Source organism: Cynocephalus volans, chromosome 7 (assembly GCF_027409185.1).
Source record: "Cynocephalus volans isolate mCynVol1 chromosome 7, mCynVol1.pri, whole genome shotgun sequence".
NCBI classification, from domain to species: domain Eukaryota; kingdom Metazoa; phylum Chordata; class Mammalia; order Dermoptera; family Cynocephalidae; genus Cynocephalus; species Cynocephalus volans.
In genome coordinates, this window is record NC_084466.1 from 14,465,603 (window position 1) to 14,482,864 (window position 17,262).

At 45.0% G+C, this 17,262-nt stretch overlaps 1 protein-coding gene across 1 annotated transcript in view; it reads left to right on the top strand.

The window, feature by feature from the left end:
• STK24 (serine/threonine kinase 24) overlaps nucleotides 1-17,262 on the top strand; it is a 107,881-nt gene that overhangs the window by 31,708 nt on the left and 58,911 nt on the right. Inside the window, exon 2 of the mRNA XM_063102934.1 lies at nucleotides 14,786-15,016. Coding sequence (XP_062959004.1) covers nucleotides 14,786-15,016 — 231 coding nt within the window. The remainder of the gene's footprint in view (nucleotides 1-14,785; nucleotides 15,017-17,262) is intronic.

Genomic DNA, 17,262 nt, shown 5'->3' on the forward strand with positions numbered 1-17,262 from the left:
TTCTGGGGAGTTTTAACTAATACTGATGCTGGGGTCCCTTCCCCAAAGATTCTGGCTTAATTGGTCCAGACCAAGGCTGGGGCATTGAGCCATTTAAAAGCTCCCCATATGCAGTCCAGGTTAGAAGTCACACAGCACAGAGGGCCCGCCGTGGGAGGTCACTGCTTGTGACTCTTGGGATTGCAGAGCGAATGGTTACCACAGGTGCCTTTCTTGTGACACAGTGTCCTGCATCTGTGTGGTTTCAGCTCTCTACTGAAAGAGCCAGTAGCCTGCCTTGGAGACGGCAGACACCTTTGGGTGGGCAGTTGTTACATTCAGCCAAGAACCCATTAATACCATTCAAATCTCTGCAGGGTGAGGTTCTACTGAGGAGGCAAATTTGTCTTCCCTTTAAGAGGAGCGCCCTGGTGTCCTGAATCAGCATTTGATGTGAAAACCAAAGTCCTGACCTTACATTTTCTTACCAAGTCAAAATCAGGAGCTCGAAGTTTCCCCTGTTCTGTTCATACCCAAATGTGTCTAGGGTTGGCTGCTGTGTGACTGGAGAGACACCCTCAGGTGTGATGATGTTCTGATAGCAGGACTCTTCCCTGAAATGCACCAGGGACTTCCCAGGGCAAGTGAAGAGGAAGAGACGTGCCCCTCCCAGATTTGCATGGGTTTTGGGAATTGCAGAGATTTCTGGTGACAGAATTTCTGGCTGGGAAACTCCCTATAGAAGAGTATTTGGCTTTTATTTGGTCTTTTTTATTTTGGTTTGTTTGCTTTACATTGGCCTTGAATATATATTCCTGTATGTATAGATATGTTATAAAAGGGCAGCTTGATTCTCAGGGGGGAGGTGGAGTGTTGGGAAGACCCTGATAGAGAGTGAGCTTTGAGATTGTTAGAACGAGAGATGACCTTTATGGGTTAATAGGCTTGATTTAGACAAATCACCCGGTATTACTTTCAGCACAGAATGCGTTTTGAAATTTAATGGTCATAAAAATCTGATGAGATGGGTTTTCAGGGTATTTGATTTGCTTTTAGATTAGCTTTTTAGATATCTTAATGGAAGAATAATTTGTAATAAAAAATAGGAAATTAGTATAAAGTTCAGCTCTACTTAAAAACTACAATAGTTTTTAATCTCTCTTTGGGACTGTGTTACATTGTGTTACATGTGGCATGTTTCAGTAAGTATTTTGGCCAGTGTTTTAGTGATTGCTAAAAATGTCTCCAGAATTGAATGCTGTTTTAAAGATAACCTCAGTTCTTTGGGTGTGCTTGCTGAAAGTCTGCACCAACTGTGGTGAAGATGAGAGTGATCAGTCACATTACCTGTGCAACACTTCAGCAGTGGGGCTGACTTTTTTCTTCTTACAAGGGCACCCCTCACAAACCTGTGAGGTAAACACTTCAGCAGTCATTGTTAAGAATTTGCTCGAGGAAATGCAGCAGTGTGCCACAGCAGGAAGAAACCCAGGGCTTTTGGTTCTTATTTTTGTGTTCTTTCTATTGCATTTTGCTGTCAGAGCCTGGGAGACAGTGATTGACATGCTCAAAGTTTAGAATCAGATGGCCATAGCTTCCGGTTCAGGCCCTATACCCTTGGACAAGTCATGTAACCATCCCAAAATGGAGATAGTACCTCCCTCAGAGGAGACACTCAGAAATGACAGGGACTTTTCTTACAGTTTCATTCTGCCGAGGCCACATCCAAGACCAAAGAATGGCACTGCCTCAGACTGCAGCCAGCCCCTGATCTGTGACTGAGGAAGGCCGGCAGTTCTGGGAGTTGGCTCTTTTAAGGGTGTGCAAATGTCACCGCTTTACATATTCCAGTTGTTTTGCAAGACATAATTAGGTTCAATTAAGTTTGTGCTCAGAAATTGTAGGATTTCTTTTTCACAACCTATCCAGGCCACCAGTAGTAAGTGTATGTGTTTCTGTGGGAACCACATGGACCCCTTGACAAGCTGGTTGAGTGTGTGCGTGCGTGTGTGTGTGTCATCGTCCATACACAAGGCAGTGCCTTTTGCATTCTTCCTTGTTTGTCGTCATTCTCCCTGCAGTTGGGCCTCTCATCTGACATGGGTTGCCTTCTTCTGAGACTGCTGGTGGAGTAGAGCCGCCTTTCCTGGGCCCTGCAGATGGACCCTTTCTATTTTAAGATTGAGTAGTTAGCTTTATAGGGAAGTTCAAAAGGTTTACGGATCTCTGCCAGTTCTTATATCTGTGATTTTTCTCTTATAGTTCTTAGCATCATTTCTTAGACTTAAGAGCCTTGTAATTTGGGGTGGGGTCATTGCATCAGTGGCATAGTGTTCCTGGAAGCGGCGTGTTATGACACCACCCGACACTCCATCTGGGGCTGCAGAGGCCTGTGGCCCTCCCTGCCCAGCGCTGTGTTAGTTACCACGTGTGCACTCCAGAGAGCCAGCCTGTGCGCGTTACAGAGGAGTTCACTCAGGCCCCCTAGAATTCGGCTTTGAGCCTTTCCTGTGGGAAGAAAGCTCTCAGTATTGTGGCTCATTTTAGGATAGTGCAGTGAAAGGTACACTGGTCAGTGAGGTAGGTGGCCTGGATTTTAGTTCTGGCTCTAGCTCATGTGGAAGACCTGTACGAAAATTACTGAATCTTGACCAAGTATTGTCGGAAAGAATAGCTCAGTAGTAATTACACCAGTAATAACCACCACAGCAAAAGCCATTTCTATTTATTAAGTACTTACTATTTAGCAGATATTGTGTAAGGAGCTTTTCTTGTGTTCTTATTTTATCCATTCAATATCCTAAGAAGTAAGTAGTGTTACCCGATGTTACTGAGAGGTGGAGACAGATTTTACATAGATGTGGGTAGGTCATTCGAGATCTGAACTTGTGTTTAATGTCCAAGTGCCTATGGCCCCTAAAAAACATCATTTTGGGGAGACAGTTTCAAGCATTCAGAAGGACAGTATTGAACAACTCTGTCCATTAGCTTATTTTGGGAGATGAATCTAATGTCTTTTCTCTTTAGGTCTTGTGTAGTCACTGCCCCAAGTGAGATCTTTTGCAGAGTCAGAGCAAAGCAGCTGTTTGGTGCACACTGGGCCTCACAGTTCTTTAGGTCACAGCTGCAGTTTTCTTGTCTCCTCTGTGGAATGCTCTGAATTTTGGCTAGATTTTCGTTCTTGATGACCTGGGTATGTCTGAGGCTGCTTTCTAAGGAAGCTTGGATGTTGCCTTCAGGTACATACCTGCAGGCTGCTCACCTCTTTGCCAGGTTAGGGTAAGGATCATAAGATATGTTAGAGCATAATCTTGAGGGGAAAACAACCTATAAAATGTTGTTATACAATTTTGGTAAGTTTTCAACCCATATCATAAAAGATTCATAGTGGTAGTCGGAGCTGTGAACTTACTTTGGGGATTTGTCAGGTTTTAAATGGTGAATAGTAATTTTTCACCTATAACAGTGAAATAACAGTAGCCTCTTTGGGACAGAAGAAATGAGGTGTAGAGGGGCACAAAGTTGAGACTGGGCATTTTTTAAAAAAGAATTAAAATCTTTAATAACTTTCTGTTTTTAAATAAGTTTATGAATCTTAAGATTCATAAGAAAGTGCAAAAATAATGCATGGTTCCTGTGTACCCTTCACCTAGCTAGCTATGCTAATAAAACACAACCAGGGAATTGATGTTGGTCCAGTATCATTAACTCAGGTGCAGACTTTAATTTAGATTTCACCAGCTTTTGCCTGCACGTGTGTGTGTGTGTGTGTGTGTGTGTGTGTGTGTGTGTGTCTGTGTGTGTGTGTGTGTGTGTGTGTCTGTGTCTGTGTCTGTGTCTGTGTCTGTGAAGCTTTCACATATGCAGATTCGAGTAAACATCGCGAAGGTGGAGTTGCAGAACTGTTTATCATCACAAAGAGTCCCCCTGTGTTACCCCTTTCCCCACTCTCACCCCAGCAACTGCAGATCTGTTCTCCATCACTGGAATTTTGTCACTTAGAGACTTTCCTGTAAATGGGATCATACAGTATATATAAGTTTTGGTGCTTGTAGACAGTGTTAAGAACTTGGAGGATGAGAAGGTAAGATGGGGATTAGATATAAGCTTTGGGGTTTAGATTCACAAGCTGTGTATGACCATACTCTCGAGGACAGTGGGTCGTCCCCTATTGTTTTAAGCAGCAAAGGTAAACCGTGAGCTTTTAGGAGGGTAACTCTGTCATCAGGGAATGGGAAGGTCTTGAAGTGGGTCAGTTGGAGGAGGCAGCTGCTGTGGGTAGGGCCAGCACTTGGAGTCAGGTGGTGGCCTGGGAAGGGACTGAATGGAGAGACATTTTGGAAGAATGACGGGCACAGTTTGGATGTAGGGGTAAGAGAGAAATCGGGGTACAGGGGTTTCCAGCGTTGGAAGTGGCAGGTTGCAACACTATTAGCAGTGAAACACACGGCGGGAGGAGTTGGGCAGGTGTGGAAGGGTAAGGTGGACAGTGGGGAACAGCAAGCACAGAGGTCAGCTGGCAGGAGCCTAGAAAGGTCAGCACAGGGTTTCCGCCCATGTGCCAGGTTGGCTGGATCAGGATGGGCAGATTCTGAGTTCAGTTCCGGGAGGAGAGAGTGCCATGGTTCATGAGGGATGCTTGCCAAGTGCAAAAAGGGGAGGCCATGCTGCCAGTAACTCCCCTGCCTGGGTCCAGACCCAGCAGAACTCCTGTGTCCTCTCACCTGTTACTGCAGGGATACTGGCAGGATGACTACCAGGTGCTGAAACACATCAAACTTAGGTGCTTTCTTTTTATTTTCATGGAGAAGCAAAGAGAAAAGGTTGGCTTCAACCAGAGCAATCTGGCATGGATTGAGTATGCCAGTGGTACATCTGAAGCTAAGTAACTTTGAGTGTTGATTAGTAATGCCATATGCATTTTTCATTGCCAGAAATGATCAAAAGAAAACGGTAATAGCTATTCAGGTTTGAAATATAAGTCATCATAGAACTATTTTAATGAATTCTCTCAAGGGATTATGCAATATAACAAAGTATTGTAGAAGCCTGAGGTGCAGAAGGGCAAAGCTATGAAGTCTCTCTTTGTAAGTCTTGGAGTGGGGAGCAGGACACTGAACACTTCGGTTTTCCTGTCAAAGGCAGTGCAGTCTTGGGGGCCAGTCTGAAGTTGCTGGCTTTGCCTTCCCACTAGACTGGGCTGAGGGGACCATGGTTTGCTTCTTTATTAGATGAGAGAGAACATGAAAATGATCACCTTCTGGCTCTTTCTGAGTGCAGAACCAGCATGTAAAATAGAGAAAACGTCTCCAGTGATCTTTCTTGTGCACTGGGGTTTAGTCAACTTGCATGGTAGGTGTAATAATGACCATGGGAGGGTGAGTCCACAAGCCGTTGATGTTTCATTTTAGTATGTGAAAGTAATCAGAGACCCTTGTAAAAGCCATTAGTCTGTCCTGGGCTGACCCTGAGCCAACGGGAGCAGAGGAAAGTCTTGGGCTGACCTATGTGTGTGTGCAGATGAGGGTTCAGACTGACTGGTGCGGACAACGGGGTCCGGCCTACTTGGAGACATTTCTCTGTCTAGCTCAGTGGAGCCCTCACTACTAGTTCAAAGAGTCATTGTTTTAACTGTGAGGCTGGGAAGACCGGCACTCTAGAGCACCCTCCTTTTCCTTATTGCTGTTGAGTCAGGTCAGGAGAAACGTGGGTGGCCAGGTGGGAGGCTGTGTCCGCTGCCGCTGAGCACAACTGGTGCTGCAGTAACAGCAGGGGATGTGTGTTTAGGTAAAGCTTGTGTGCCTTTGGACCCCTTGGGTCTCATGGTGGATGGCCTGCCTGCCTTGTGGACGTTGGCCCTGCATGTGGCCAGACCTTGCTACCTTCTTTATGGCTCAGACGGTCACTTGTCCTCTCTTATCCACAGTGTAGCTCTGCCTCCTTGAACTGCAGCTGGCCCTTCCTCAGAAAAGGCTTCCCCTTGGTTGGCCTGCAATGTCTGCTCTCTCTGCAGTCTTCCATGGGGCAGGGGCAGCCATGGGCCTGGGTGCAGAGAGAGTGGGGAAGGGGGCTGTCAATCCACCATGGAGGGGTGGCCGAGGAGTTGGAGGAATGTCTGTGTGCTCCTGACTCGGACCTGGCCTCTGCGGTCCTTCCTTTTGTCCTCTTCCAGCACGTGGTCCCTGTGCAGTCCACAGTGTCATCACTGCTCTTTCTAATGAGAGTGTGATCTTCACCATCATCATCCTGCCTCCTCTCATCTCTGGGTTTTCTAGGTGAAGTGGAGGAGGGAAGGGCCAGATTTAGGTTGCAGATGTCAAGGGTGGTAAACTGGAAAGCTTGGTGGGGCTTGGGGACCAGCAGTAGGAGTGACAAGAAAGGAAGAGCATTGATAATGTGGGGGGCTAAACTGACTTTCAAAACAGGTCAAGTTTTTCTCTCCTTTTAAAACAATTGTCTTGTTTCCTCCCAGTCTTGTTTCAATGAACTAATACTTTGCCCTTTTTCTGTACACACAATTGTGTGTGCTTGTGTACAATTTTTATATGAGAGTTTCATGACATCGGCATTTCCCGTGCAGTACAGATGCTGTATAGCTAACCTAATGGTGGTGAGTTTACTGAACGCTTGACTTGTTCAGGCTCTGTCTGGGTTAAGAGCTTTACATGAACTCTTCAGTGAATCCTCATGACAAAGCTGAGAGGAAAGTTCTTGTATTTCCCCCATTTTACAGATGAGAAAACTGAGAAGAGACATGGAGTATTTGCTCTAGGTCACAGAGATGGCAGACGGTAGAAGAGGATGTAAATCTAGGCAGTAGGCTTCTACCCCGGGTACAGTACTATTTCCCTCAGGCTCATGTCATAAACATTTTTAAAGGCTAAAAAACAATACTCCATTACTATGGATTCATTAGAGTTTAACCTGTCCTCTGCTGTTTAATTAGGTTGCTTTACTCTTCTTTAATTCTCCTTTGTTTTTAAGAAACTTTGGTTGTGCACTTTTGCTGGGGTGGGGTAAATGAGTGACTTACCTTGTCGGCTCCTGGCCAAGACTTGGGAACTGTGATGGGAAAGAATCTTGGATAGCTTCCTGGAATTCGCCGATCAGCTTCTGGACACACAAACAGTCGTGGCGGTGCAGAGCATGTCTCCAGGTGTGGACACACTATCCACAGGCTCGCTTTCATTAGATGTGTGCTGGCTGGACATCAGACTGCGGGTACCGGCCCCCACGTAAGGATAACTTGCTCCACACCGGCACCACTACTGTGTATGTGTTCAGATTCACTTAAATCCATAAAAACTAGGAAATAGAGATTTGTTTTCATCTACATCCGTTTAGAATTATTACTATTTTGTCTAGATGTGGGCCTGTCACTCTTCACAATGAATAGTCATCCATTTAGAATAACCACTTGAAAAATGGTTCATTTGTGTGTTCATAAAGCAGATTCAGTATTTAAAAAGATATGTATAGGAAACATAAATTTTACATGAGAATTTGGTCTCTTAAGGTTTTTCTTAAAGTCTAATTTCTTACTATCTGAATTGAACTTAGATGAGTTTTTACCACAGGAGTCCTTAGTTGTCACAAGTATTCATCTGTGAGCTCATGGCCTATTCTCTCCAGAGTTGAGTTCAGGAGTTGAGGGCATCCTTCCACTGCTGCATATCAGTGGGTGTTGGTGACCCACCCTGAGTGTATTGTGCGGTGGTGCAGCAGGTGCTGTGCACACCTTGTTGATTTCCCACAGCTGTGGCTTCTAGGGGATCCCAGGCTTTTGGGTAGCTGGTTGGTTGCACCAAAAAAGAAACCTTCCACATCATGCTCAGTGAGAAACTGATGTGAAATTGTCTATTCCAGATTCACCTGGGGTACTTTCCCCTTGGCCTTTTCAGCTCTAGGCAAGATCCTTGAGCCCAGGTGGATGTTTTCATAGGCATATTGGGGAAGGGGCTTAGGAGCATTTTCAGAGCCCAGACTTTGGTGCCTGTGCCTTTAGATCTGGGAAAATGCACCTTCTACTTATTTTGGTTGGTTATTGAGGATCCTAACCTTAATTTGATTAAGTATGATAAATGCCCTGGTCTTCCTAAATCTAGTAGTTAATAATAAACGAGACAAAGTATGCATATGTGAGAAGGCCCAGAATGTAGCTGACTAGATTTAAAGGGACAGATGGCCTGGTGTTGTTATGATGAAGAGGGTGACAGAAAAGAAGATAAGGCCACCGGAAGTAGGAAAATCAAGTGTCGTTTCCCTCAAGTTTTTGCTTAACCTTGACTTTCCCCGGAATGGGAAGTTGGGTGGATGGTAAAGGTTTCGAGGGAATCGCAGAGCTGTGAGGAGTGAAATCAGTGTTTGAGTGCCTTTTATTGCCAGACCACTGCACTGGAGGTGTCAGACACCTCGCTGGTAGGCACTAGATCCTCACTCTTAGTTGCATTTAATCTAGACAGATGCTAATCTTTTTTGTTATTATCTCTTTATCCCCTGAGCACTTCCCTCCCAGGAGGAAAGCAAGGCTTATAGGTGTGACGTGGCCTCCGGGGTCCTATAGCTTAGTGACCATGCACGTGGGTTCACGCCTTCCTTTACCTCAGAGGTTGCCTAGAGAAGCCCCTCTTCCTGCTCCTCCTCAGGGAATGACACCCAGCTCAGCTGCAGGAATGGGCAGCTAGTTGGTATTTTTGAGAGTGGAGTCTGTGTCCTGAGGAGGGAGATACTTATGTGCAGGCAGCACCCACCACATCCCCCAGTCTCGTTGCTCTAGGAGAGGGGAGGTGAGGTATTGGAGTGGACTGTTGGGGGCGGAGGGAGTGTCCTGACTTTCCCCTGCTTCAGAAGAGGCTGAGCCTGGGCATCCTGACTCCTGCCTGGGGCTGCCTAGAACTCAGCCCACCAGGCTCTGCTTCCTTCCAGGCAAGGTGGGTGGGGGGAAGGGGGGAGCCTTTCTTTCTCATATGAGCCTATGACCAGTGCTTATTTCAATATAAGCTCTGCTAAAAAGAAAATTGTCAAGATAGTTGGCAAATGGCACCTGTTCTGCCAAGGGGATCTACTTTCCTCAGAGAATAAATTCTGGGAGCAGAATCTTGAGGTTCCTTTCTGAAGTAGGTCGTCTTTGGCGTTGATTTTTTTCTGGCCATGCTGCTATACCATATGGTAATGAGCTTATGCAAGAGTCCCCCAACAGCCTGGCTACATGCAGGGGAGAACCCAGCTTTGTTTAGTGCCCTGCTCTCCGGGTCTTAGCAGATGGCTCCCTTCTTGCCAAGGGCAATTTCTAGTCCAGTTTGCAGATGTTAAGACTGTAGTGAAGAGTTCTGCAAGAGTCATCATACTTGAGCAGAGGTGATGCAGTGCAGTGACCTCTAAATGTACAGGTGGCAGACTCCAGGGATGATCTCTTGGGAAGGTAGTAAGAGAAAGAGTGTAGACAGCTGTTTTCTGAGCCGTCTTAGAGCAGGCAGAGGGAAAACAGGCAATTTATTAAAATCAAACACAGCTGTCCAGGGTGTAGAACATTAGCCTGCTGCCCCGATCCTGGAGAATGCGCACCTTTCTCCTGCAGTGATCTCTCTTGAATTGTTAGCCATTGCTGTGTAACAAATCACCCCAGAACTTACTGACCTCACTAAATAATAATGTATTTCTCATTGTTTCTTGGGGTAACGGGGTGGTTTTTCTCCCGGGACCATGTTCATGTGGCTGTGGCCAGCTGGAAAGTGGCTGGAGCATGGGCTCAGCAGGGACAGCTGGGTATCTCTCTCCATGTTTAGCTGTTGGCCAGGATGTTTAGCTAGTGCCTGCATTCTTCTCCATGTGGCCTCTCCAGGCCTTTTCACACGTTGATGGAGGCCGTACAAGGGGGCAAAAGGGAAAGCTGCAGGGTCTCTTAAGACTTAACCTCGGAAATGGCATAACATCACAGGACATCTCAAGACCAGCCAGATTCAAAGGGTGGGAAAACAGATTCTGCCTCTTGATGGGAGCACTGGGCAAAGTAACCCAGGTGTATGGACACAGGGTATGGGTTCCAGCTTTCCTTTTGGTACCAAGACTTCATGTCAAGACACACTCTTCTCCCCGTCTTCTTCCCCTCCTCTTGGCACAGCCGCGACTCAACATCCATGCTCTCTGCCTGCATGCAGGCTGGATATGGATGGGGTGGCCAGCGCCTCGGCCATGGCTTCACTCTGTTCAGAGAGCTGTGAACTGAAAAGACCGCATCTTAAACAGTGGCAGGGCAGGAAGAAGGTAAGTGAGATAGGTTCTCCTATCCAAAGAGGGACGGGGGAGGTGTGCAGCAGTGAATGGTCCCTCACAGTTCTGACGTCTGGATGGACATGTGCTGTCAGGGCTTTTGTTAGGGCAGCATCCAGCTTCTAGCACCAATTTTTCTATCAGTTATCTATTGTTGAGTGACAAATCAACCAAAGCCTAGTGGTTAAAACAGCATATTTATTATTTGTCATGAGTCTATGGATTAACTGGGCAGCTCTTCTGGCCTCGTCTGGGCTCTCTGCAGTCAGCTAGTGGCATGATTGAGGGTGGGTGGCCTAAGATGACCTCATGCACACACTGGGACCTCAGCTGGAATCCAGGATGTGGCTGGGTGGGTCTGTCTCATGGCACGCCTGTCATTCCTGGCCCCTCCTGGCCTTGTGGTCTCACAGTTCTGAGAAGGGAACTCTGTAAGCCCTTCCGGGGCCTGGGCTTAGAGGTCGCACAGCATCCCGTCTGCACGTAGTGTTGGTCAAAATGCGGAACAAGAGCAGCCCAGAGTCAAGTTCACAGGGTGTGGACACACAGAGGCAGGATTCATTGGCGGTTATTTTTGTAATAGTCTCGCACACTGTCCTCTTCAACATTATTGTAAAGGTCTGAATAAACTCTTGTTGGCTTCTTTTTAAAATTAACTCTCATAAAGGAAATGCCACTGTTTTTTTTTTTTTTTGTATGGAGGTGGGATAGTTAATGGATGGGGTTGTCAGCTAACCTCTAACAAGCGTGTTTTAGGGGCTCATCACCTTGTCATGGCTGCCTGGCTGCTGTCCCCTGCTCTCCTGAGCAGTGGTTCTCTAAGTGTGGTCCCCGGACCAGCAGTAACTGCATTACCTCGGAATACTAATCCTTGGGCCCACACTAGATCAACTAAATCAGAAACTCTGGGGATGGGCTGGGCAATCTGTGGTCTAACAGCTTTCTAGGTGATTCTGTTGCTTGCTGAGATTTGAGTATCACTGCTCCTGGGAGTTAAAGCGTAACCAGCTCACTTCTGCCTTAGGGAATCAGGCTCTTACCACCTCTCCTTACCCTTGTGAGCAAGAGATCTTATCTCCATTCTCCCCTTCTAGAGCCTGCTGTCTCTGAGTTAGGACAGTCTTTGTAATGTCTAACCAGGATCCTGTTGTGACAGCGCAGGCTGGGCTTTTTTTATCACTTGGGGGATGTTTGACCTTCAGTGTCATGCCACTCATTGTGCCCAGGCACACGGGCAGAGAGATGAGTAAGACACAGTCCCTGAACTCCCTCCACTTGCAGTCTAGCAGGAGATGCTGTGAGACGAGGATACAGGGGATGGTCCAGTTCAGTTGGGAATTTTGTTCGTACGTGTTGAGCCTGAGATGTGTGGGAAGAGAAGAAAGAGATGATACCCTGGCAAGTAATTGATCCTAGGGCTGGAGCTCGCAGTTTGAAAATTATTATGTATATGATAATTTAAAAGTGTGTCCTTAGAGGTGGCTGTTCATCAGAGTCAATTGGGGTATTTTAAAACATATAGGTTATATACTTCCCTGCCCCCAAACACATAACCATGAGAATGTTAAGTGTCTCTGGTGACTCTGATCAGCCAGGTTTGGGAAACACAGCCCCAAACCCTGAAAGTGTCTGTTATCTGGCATCCCTGAGGAGAAGGAATAGAGAAAGAACCTTGGGGGAATGCCCTGGATTAAGGACTGGCCAGGGTGGAGTCTGAGTGAAGATTTTTCTGGAACTAGGGGGGCTGAAAGTAGATGAACTGAAGCAGGGCTGTAGATGCCAAGGGACTGGAAAGTTACAAGGAGGAGGCGGTGGAGGAGGGCGTGGTTGACGAGGCTCAAATGCATGCAGGACGCTGCTTCATTGGTGACCAGAGCGAGAGCAGGAGCCAGGCTGCAGCGGTGGGGAGCGTGGGCAGGTCTAGATGACTTTCAGGGAACTTCAGAGGAGGACAGAGTGAAGGGGGAAGGCTCCCAGCGTGCTTTTGTTTGTTTTAAATGGGAGAAACCTGAGCATGTTGCCCAGATCAAAGAGCCAGTAGAGAGGGGTGAATGGAAGAGGGAGCTGAGAAGAGGGTTATTGATGAAGCTGTATTCTGGAGGGGAGAAGGATGGATTCCAAAGGCCAGCTTTTAGGATTGGCCTTGAAGAAAAGGAGGGCCACCCCACCTCGTCCTGGAGGGAAAGAGGTAAGTGAAAGGGCATGAAAACAGCCACAGTGGTAGCGGCTACAGATGGACAGCAGCCACTCACGTCTATGTTTTATTATACCTTAAAAAGGGAACTAAATACAACCCTCCCCGCAATCCTTTAATCCTAGCAGCTGTGTCAGGAGGGTGGGGACGTAGGTTCAGGGCGGTTTGCAGGTGGAGTGGGTGTGAGGTCCCCATCTGGGATTCTCTGGCATTCTGTGGGATGTTCCCAAAAATGACTTAGAAGGATGCTCAACTGGAGAACTTGACAAGTTTGAAAATAATAACAAGAGGATAGTTGAGAGCTACCCACTAGCTTCAAAAACAATCCTCACTCAAGAAAATTATCCTGGGCTCTGGCTGCTGGTCATTGACTATCTTGGTAAACCCAGGGGTCTTGGACTATGATTTTTAAAGCCTGGAATACACATTCTGGCTTTTGAGTATGGTGTCTCAGAGACATTTGAAACATAGTTCCATGACTGCAGACGGTTTAGGAGTTGCTGGGGAAAAAAAATGCCTCTCTATTAATCACCAGTTGGTATGTTTAATGCAGTACTTCAAGTAGAAATGAAGGTGAATAGGTAGTTTCATTTTTAGCACAGTGGATGTTTGGATAGCTTTTTATGAGCTGGAGGAGCATGGCCAGCACTGTAGTCCTTGTGATGCCTGGCAGTGTATCACACCATGGATTACATAGGCCGCCCCTCGCAGTGCTAGCCGAGCTCTGAGTGACATGGTCTCTCATGACTTGTGTGTCCTTTTTTGTGGGGGGGGTAACCCCAGGATGCATTTCCCATTGTACGTATCATGTCCAGCACACAGACCTTACTGTGTTCATTTTTACTACGATGGTCAGTGGGTCTTGTGAGCTTTTCCATTGTTAGATGTGCAGTGTCTAAATGGGGCAAGGGCTCTGCCTCCTTTGTGTGAAGGACAGCACCTGGGACTGCTAGCTTGTGTTGTTTCTGTGGCAGGTGCACTGTGGCACAACAGGGTCTCCTAGTTAGAAATGGGCTGACTGGCTTTCAGCAGTCCCCTGTGGAGCGGTTGCTTGGAACTCGGTGTGTTTCACCTTGGAAAGCAAGTGAGTGGTTAGTGCTGGTTAGTCCACAAAGCTCATTTAACTCGGAGTGCTGCTGAAATTGCGCAGTACTGTGACATGACCCCCTTACGTTCACTGCCCTACGGAGGCCTCCTCTTCCTGTGTCTCTTATCCCGTCTTCTCTTGTTCTTGCTTTACCTCCTTTTCAGTCCTCCTCCTCCGTCCCCCTCTTGTTCTGTTTCCATGCTATTTCCGTCTCTTTGAAGGATTAAAACTAGACTTTTGAAGGTTGGCCTGGCATCCTGTTCCTTGTATGTAATGTTTCTGAGGGAAGATGTGTCTGTAGGGTCAGAGTCCTTTCTTGCTCTGTGGGATCCCAGCCTAGTGCTTGTCATTGGGGTGCTGTTGGTGTTTGGGGCTGGGCAGTTACTTGGGAAAGGTGTAGCATCCCTGGCTCTTCTTGCTCAATGTCAGTATTGTCCCTCAGTTTTGTGACACACAGCCCCTCACACGATTTCCAGATACCTCCCTGGGATGTCAGGTTGCTACCCCTGTTGAGAGCTTGCCTGTCTACACGTGTCTGTATGGGGCTGCTATGATGGTAGATGCTTGAGCCATGACAGCCAGACTCCTTGCAGTATTGGCAATTAATCAGGCTGGTGGTTAAGAGCCTTTAGAAGCTATTTCAAGGGCACAGCATTTATGGGATGAAAGAAAACAGGCTGCTTATTGTTTTCTGGGGTCTGGTTAGATTGTTATTGTTTAGGTGAAGGCAGTAGCTATAAATGAAGTGCATTGGATTGTACTTACTGGATTTTAAATTATAGCCTGTTATGAAACAGTTATAATTAAAGTATACATTTTTTTTCTTACATAGTTAACCTGAGTTTTAGTAAATACCCATCTGAATTTAGAAACTTTTGGGGATAGGGTGGGGAGAAAAGTGAAATTTTTACTTAGACAAGAGTGATTTTTAAAGAAATCCGTATGTCTGTTCTAACATATTCAAATAAATGTTTCAGTCTTTATTTACTTTACTTTCATTTTATAAAAGCTGGAGCCTTTTTTATTTTTTCTAATCCAGCAAGGTCATTGTTCAGGTTGCACACTTCAGGTGTCTCATGCACACATGTGAATGAGACCTAGGATTCTTATGTCCTGAACCTAAAGGACTGATCCTTAACACAGAAAACAAATCAGTCCCTGAAAAACTGTGGTCTGTAACATTATAAATTGAGCAAAAAACCAGTCATGGCATTGTGAGGTATTAAAGTTTCCCTTCTTTTCCTTCTCTCCTACAGAACCTAAAAGCAGATCCAGAAGAGCTTTTTACAAAACTAGAGAAAATTGGAAAGGGCTCTTTTGGCGAGGTGTTCAAAGGCATTGACAATCGGACTCAGAAAGTGGTTGCCATAAAAATCATTGATCTGGAAGAAGCTGAAGATGAGATAGAGGACATTCAACAAGAAATCACAGTGCTGAGTCAGTGCGACAGTCCATATGTAACCAAATATTATGGATCCTATCTGAAGGTAAGGCTTAAAAATAACATGATTTTCCATTATGCAGCAGTTGACTTTGATACAAGCAGTGGATGTGAAGGACTCTAATAGCACAGCAGGTTTTTAGAGGAAGGAGAACTGTTTTGACCTTTGTGATCAAAACAACCTGGCTTTGATAGTTATGTCATCTTAAATGTCACCTATAGAAATATATTTTTGGTGAAAGTGTTTGTTGAAATTCTCTTTCAAACAAGAAAATTTCTGAGTGGGACTTTGTCATCAAAACTGTTTCGTGTTAAGTTATAACAATAACCATTAATCACCCAATTTTAGGATGGTTTATGATTAGCAATAAAAACTTATGCCAGGGCCGAGCCCATGGCACACTCGGGAGAGTGCGGCGCTGGGAGCGCAGGCAGCGACGCTCCCGCCGCGGGTTCGGATCCTATATAGGACTGGCCAGTGCACTCACTGGCTGAGTGCCGGCCACGAAAAAGACAAAAAAAAAAAAAAAAAAAAAAAAACTTATGCCAAACTAAGAATATTAACCTTTTGATTTTTTGGTCATCAACTGTGGTTTAATTTAATGCTCTTTTTAAAAACTGCTGAAAATGGATAGTGTTGATTAATTAACTAATTTATCTCAACTTGACTTTTCAGAACGCTAGGTAAGTAAATAATTAAATAAAATAGTAGTTATAATAATACAATACTGTGAATTGTCTTTGACCTTCACCCAGTTCTTTAAGTGGGAAAGAATAGTATTAAAAATGGCTTTCTGATCCCGCATGGAATCATTTTACCATTGTAGGTGTTGTAGGGTGATCATATTACACCACTAGAAAAGTTTAAGACTGTTCCTTGTGCTTCAGGTTCCTTGACCTATGCCTGCTTCGCTGAGCTTACAAATGTTTTTTTTTTTTTTTAAGATGGGACATTAGAAATCTTAAAAGTAAGTGAAAAAGCTCTGAAATAATTCTTGTGGAAACCAAAACTTTGTGGGCAGAAACAACTATTTCCTGAGAGAGGCAGTAATAAACCTGGATGATTTAAGACTATGCCTCCTCCTCTCCTGGGTTTATCCCGAGTGTAGCTCACAGCCTGCTAGCCTGCCTTAATGTCAGAGGGATAGTATGGGTTTTGATTTTGTGGAAATGTGATAATAAGGTATAACCGAAGGATGGAAATTTTGAGAACCATTCATTTACTAAAATGAATATTCTAAATTGAGTGGTAATCCCCCCCATTGTGTAAAGGATAGTTATAAGTCATAGGTCAAATGTAGCATTTTGAAAAGGAAAAAGTGAGTTTTGGAGTCAGTTGTCACTGGACTTGAATCTTGCTCTGGTTTACTTTTTGTAGCCTTGAGCAAGTTTTTTTTTGGTTTTGTTTTGTTTTTAAACTTCACTGCTTCCTCACTTGTGAAATGGAGAATTATGGTATATTCCTCACTGTTGCAAAGGTGAAAGGGAATTAAGTATGTGAACACACCTGGCATGTAGTAGGTACTTAATAAGTGTTAATTAATTGAATTTATTCATCTCTAAAATTACCTTACAATGAAGGTAATTTGTAGTGAAGGTATCCATGAGGTCAAACCAAGAAGATCAGGACCACAGAAAGGAGGAGGAAGGATGCCAACAAGGGTGAATATTGCTGTGATGGCACATCCAGTTTGGGTCTTGACAGGGCAGAAAGGGAACCTCTGTAAGTTTTATCATTCTCATGATCCAAGAGGAGAACACATGCCACTTCTGTAGGGAATTCCAAAGTCTTCTTGATGTTAAATTTCTGTTAAGAACAAACAGCTAAAGAAACTCCACTTGGACTCTGTCCACTATATCACTTCATATTCTCTGTAAATGGCCTCAACAATACTGTTATAGTAAATTCTGAGTTAGATTTCATGTGATATGCTGACATTGTAGTTTAATGTGAATTATGCTGCTGTTGGCAAAGGAAATGTGGAAGATCCTCACAAATGTTTGATGATTTATACCAGCCAATATTTAACTATGAAAATTAAGGATCAGTGGTTCAAAGTATCTTCAACTTCTTCTCCTCAACAGAATTTTTACTGGATGCTGTAATAGATGGCTTTATTATGGCCAAACATGGTGTTACCTTGTCTGTACCTACCTAGAGATTCCATCCGGTATGTCCTGTTCTTGCCTGAACCACCAATTCTAGAACATTAGGTTCCAGGTCAACCTAACCTTGATCTAGGATTGCTCAGTGTATTTTGTTTAGTTAACGTAATGTTAACTGCTGTGATA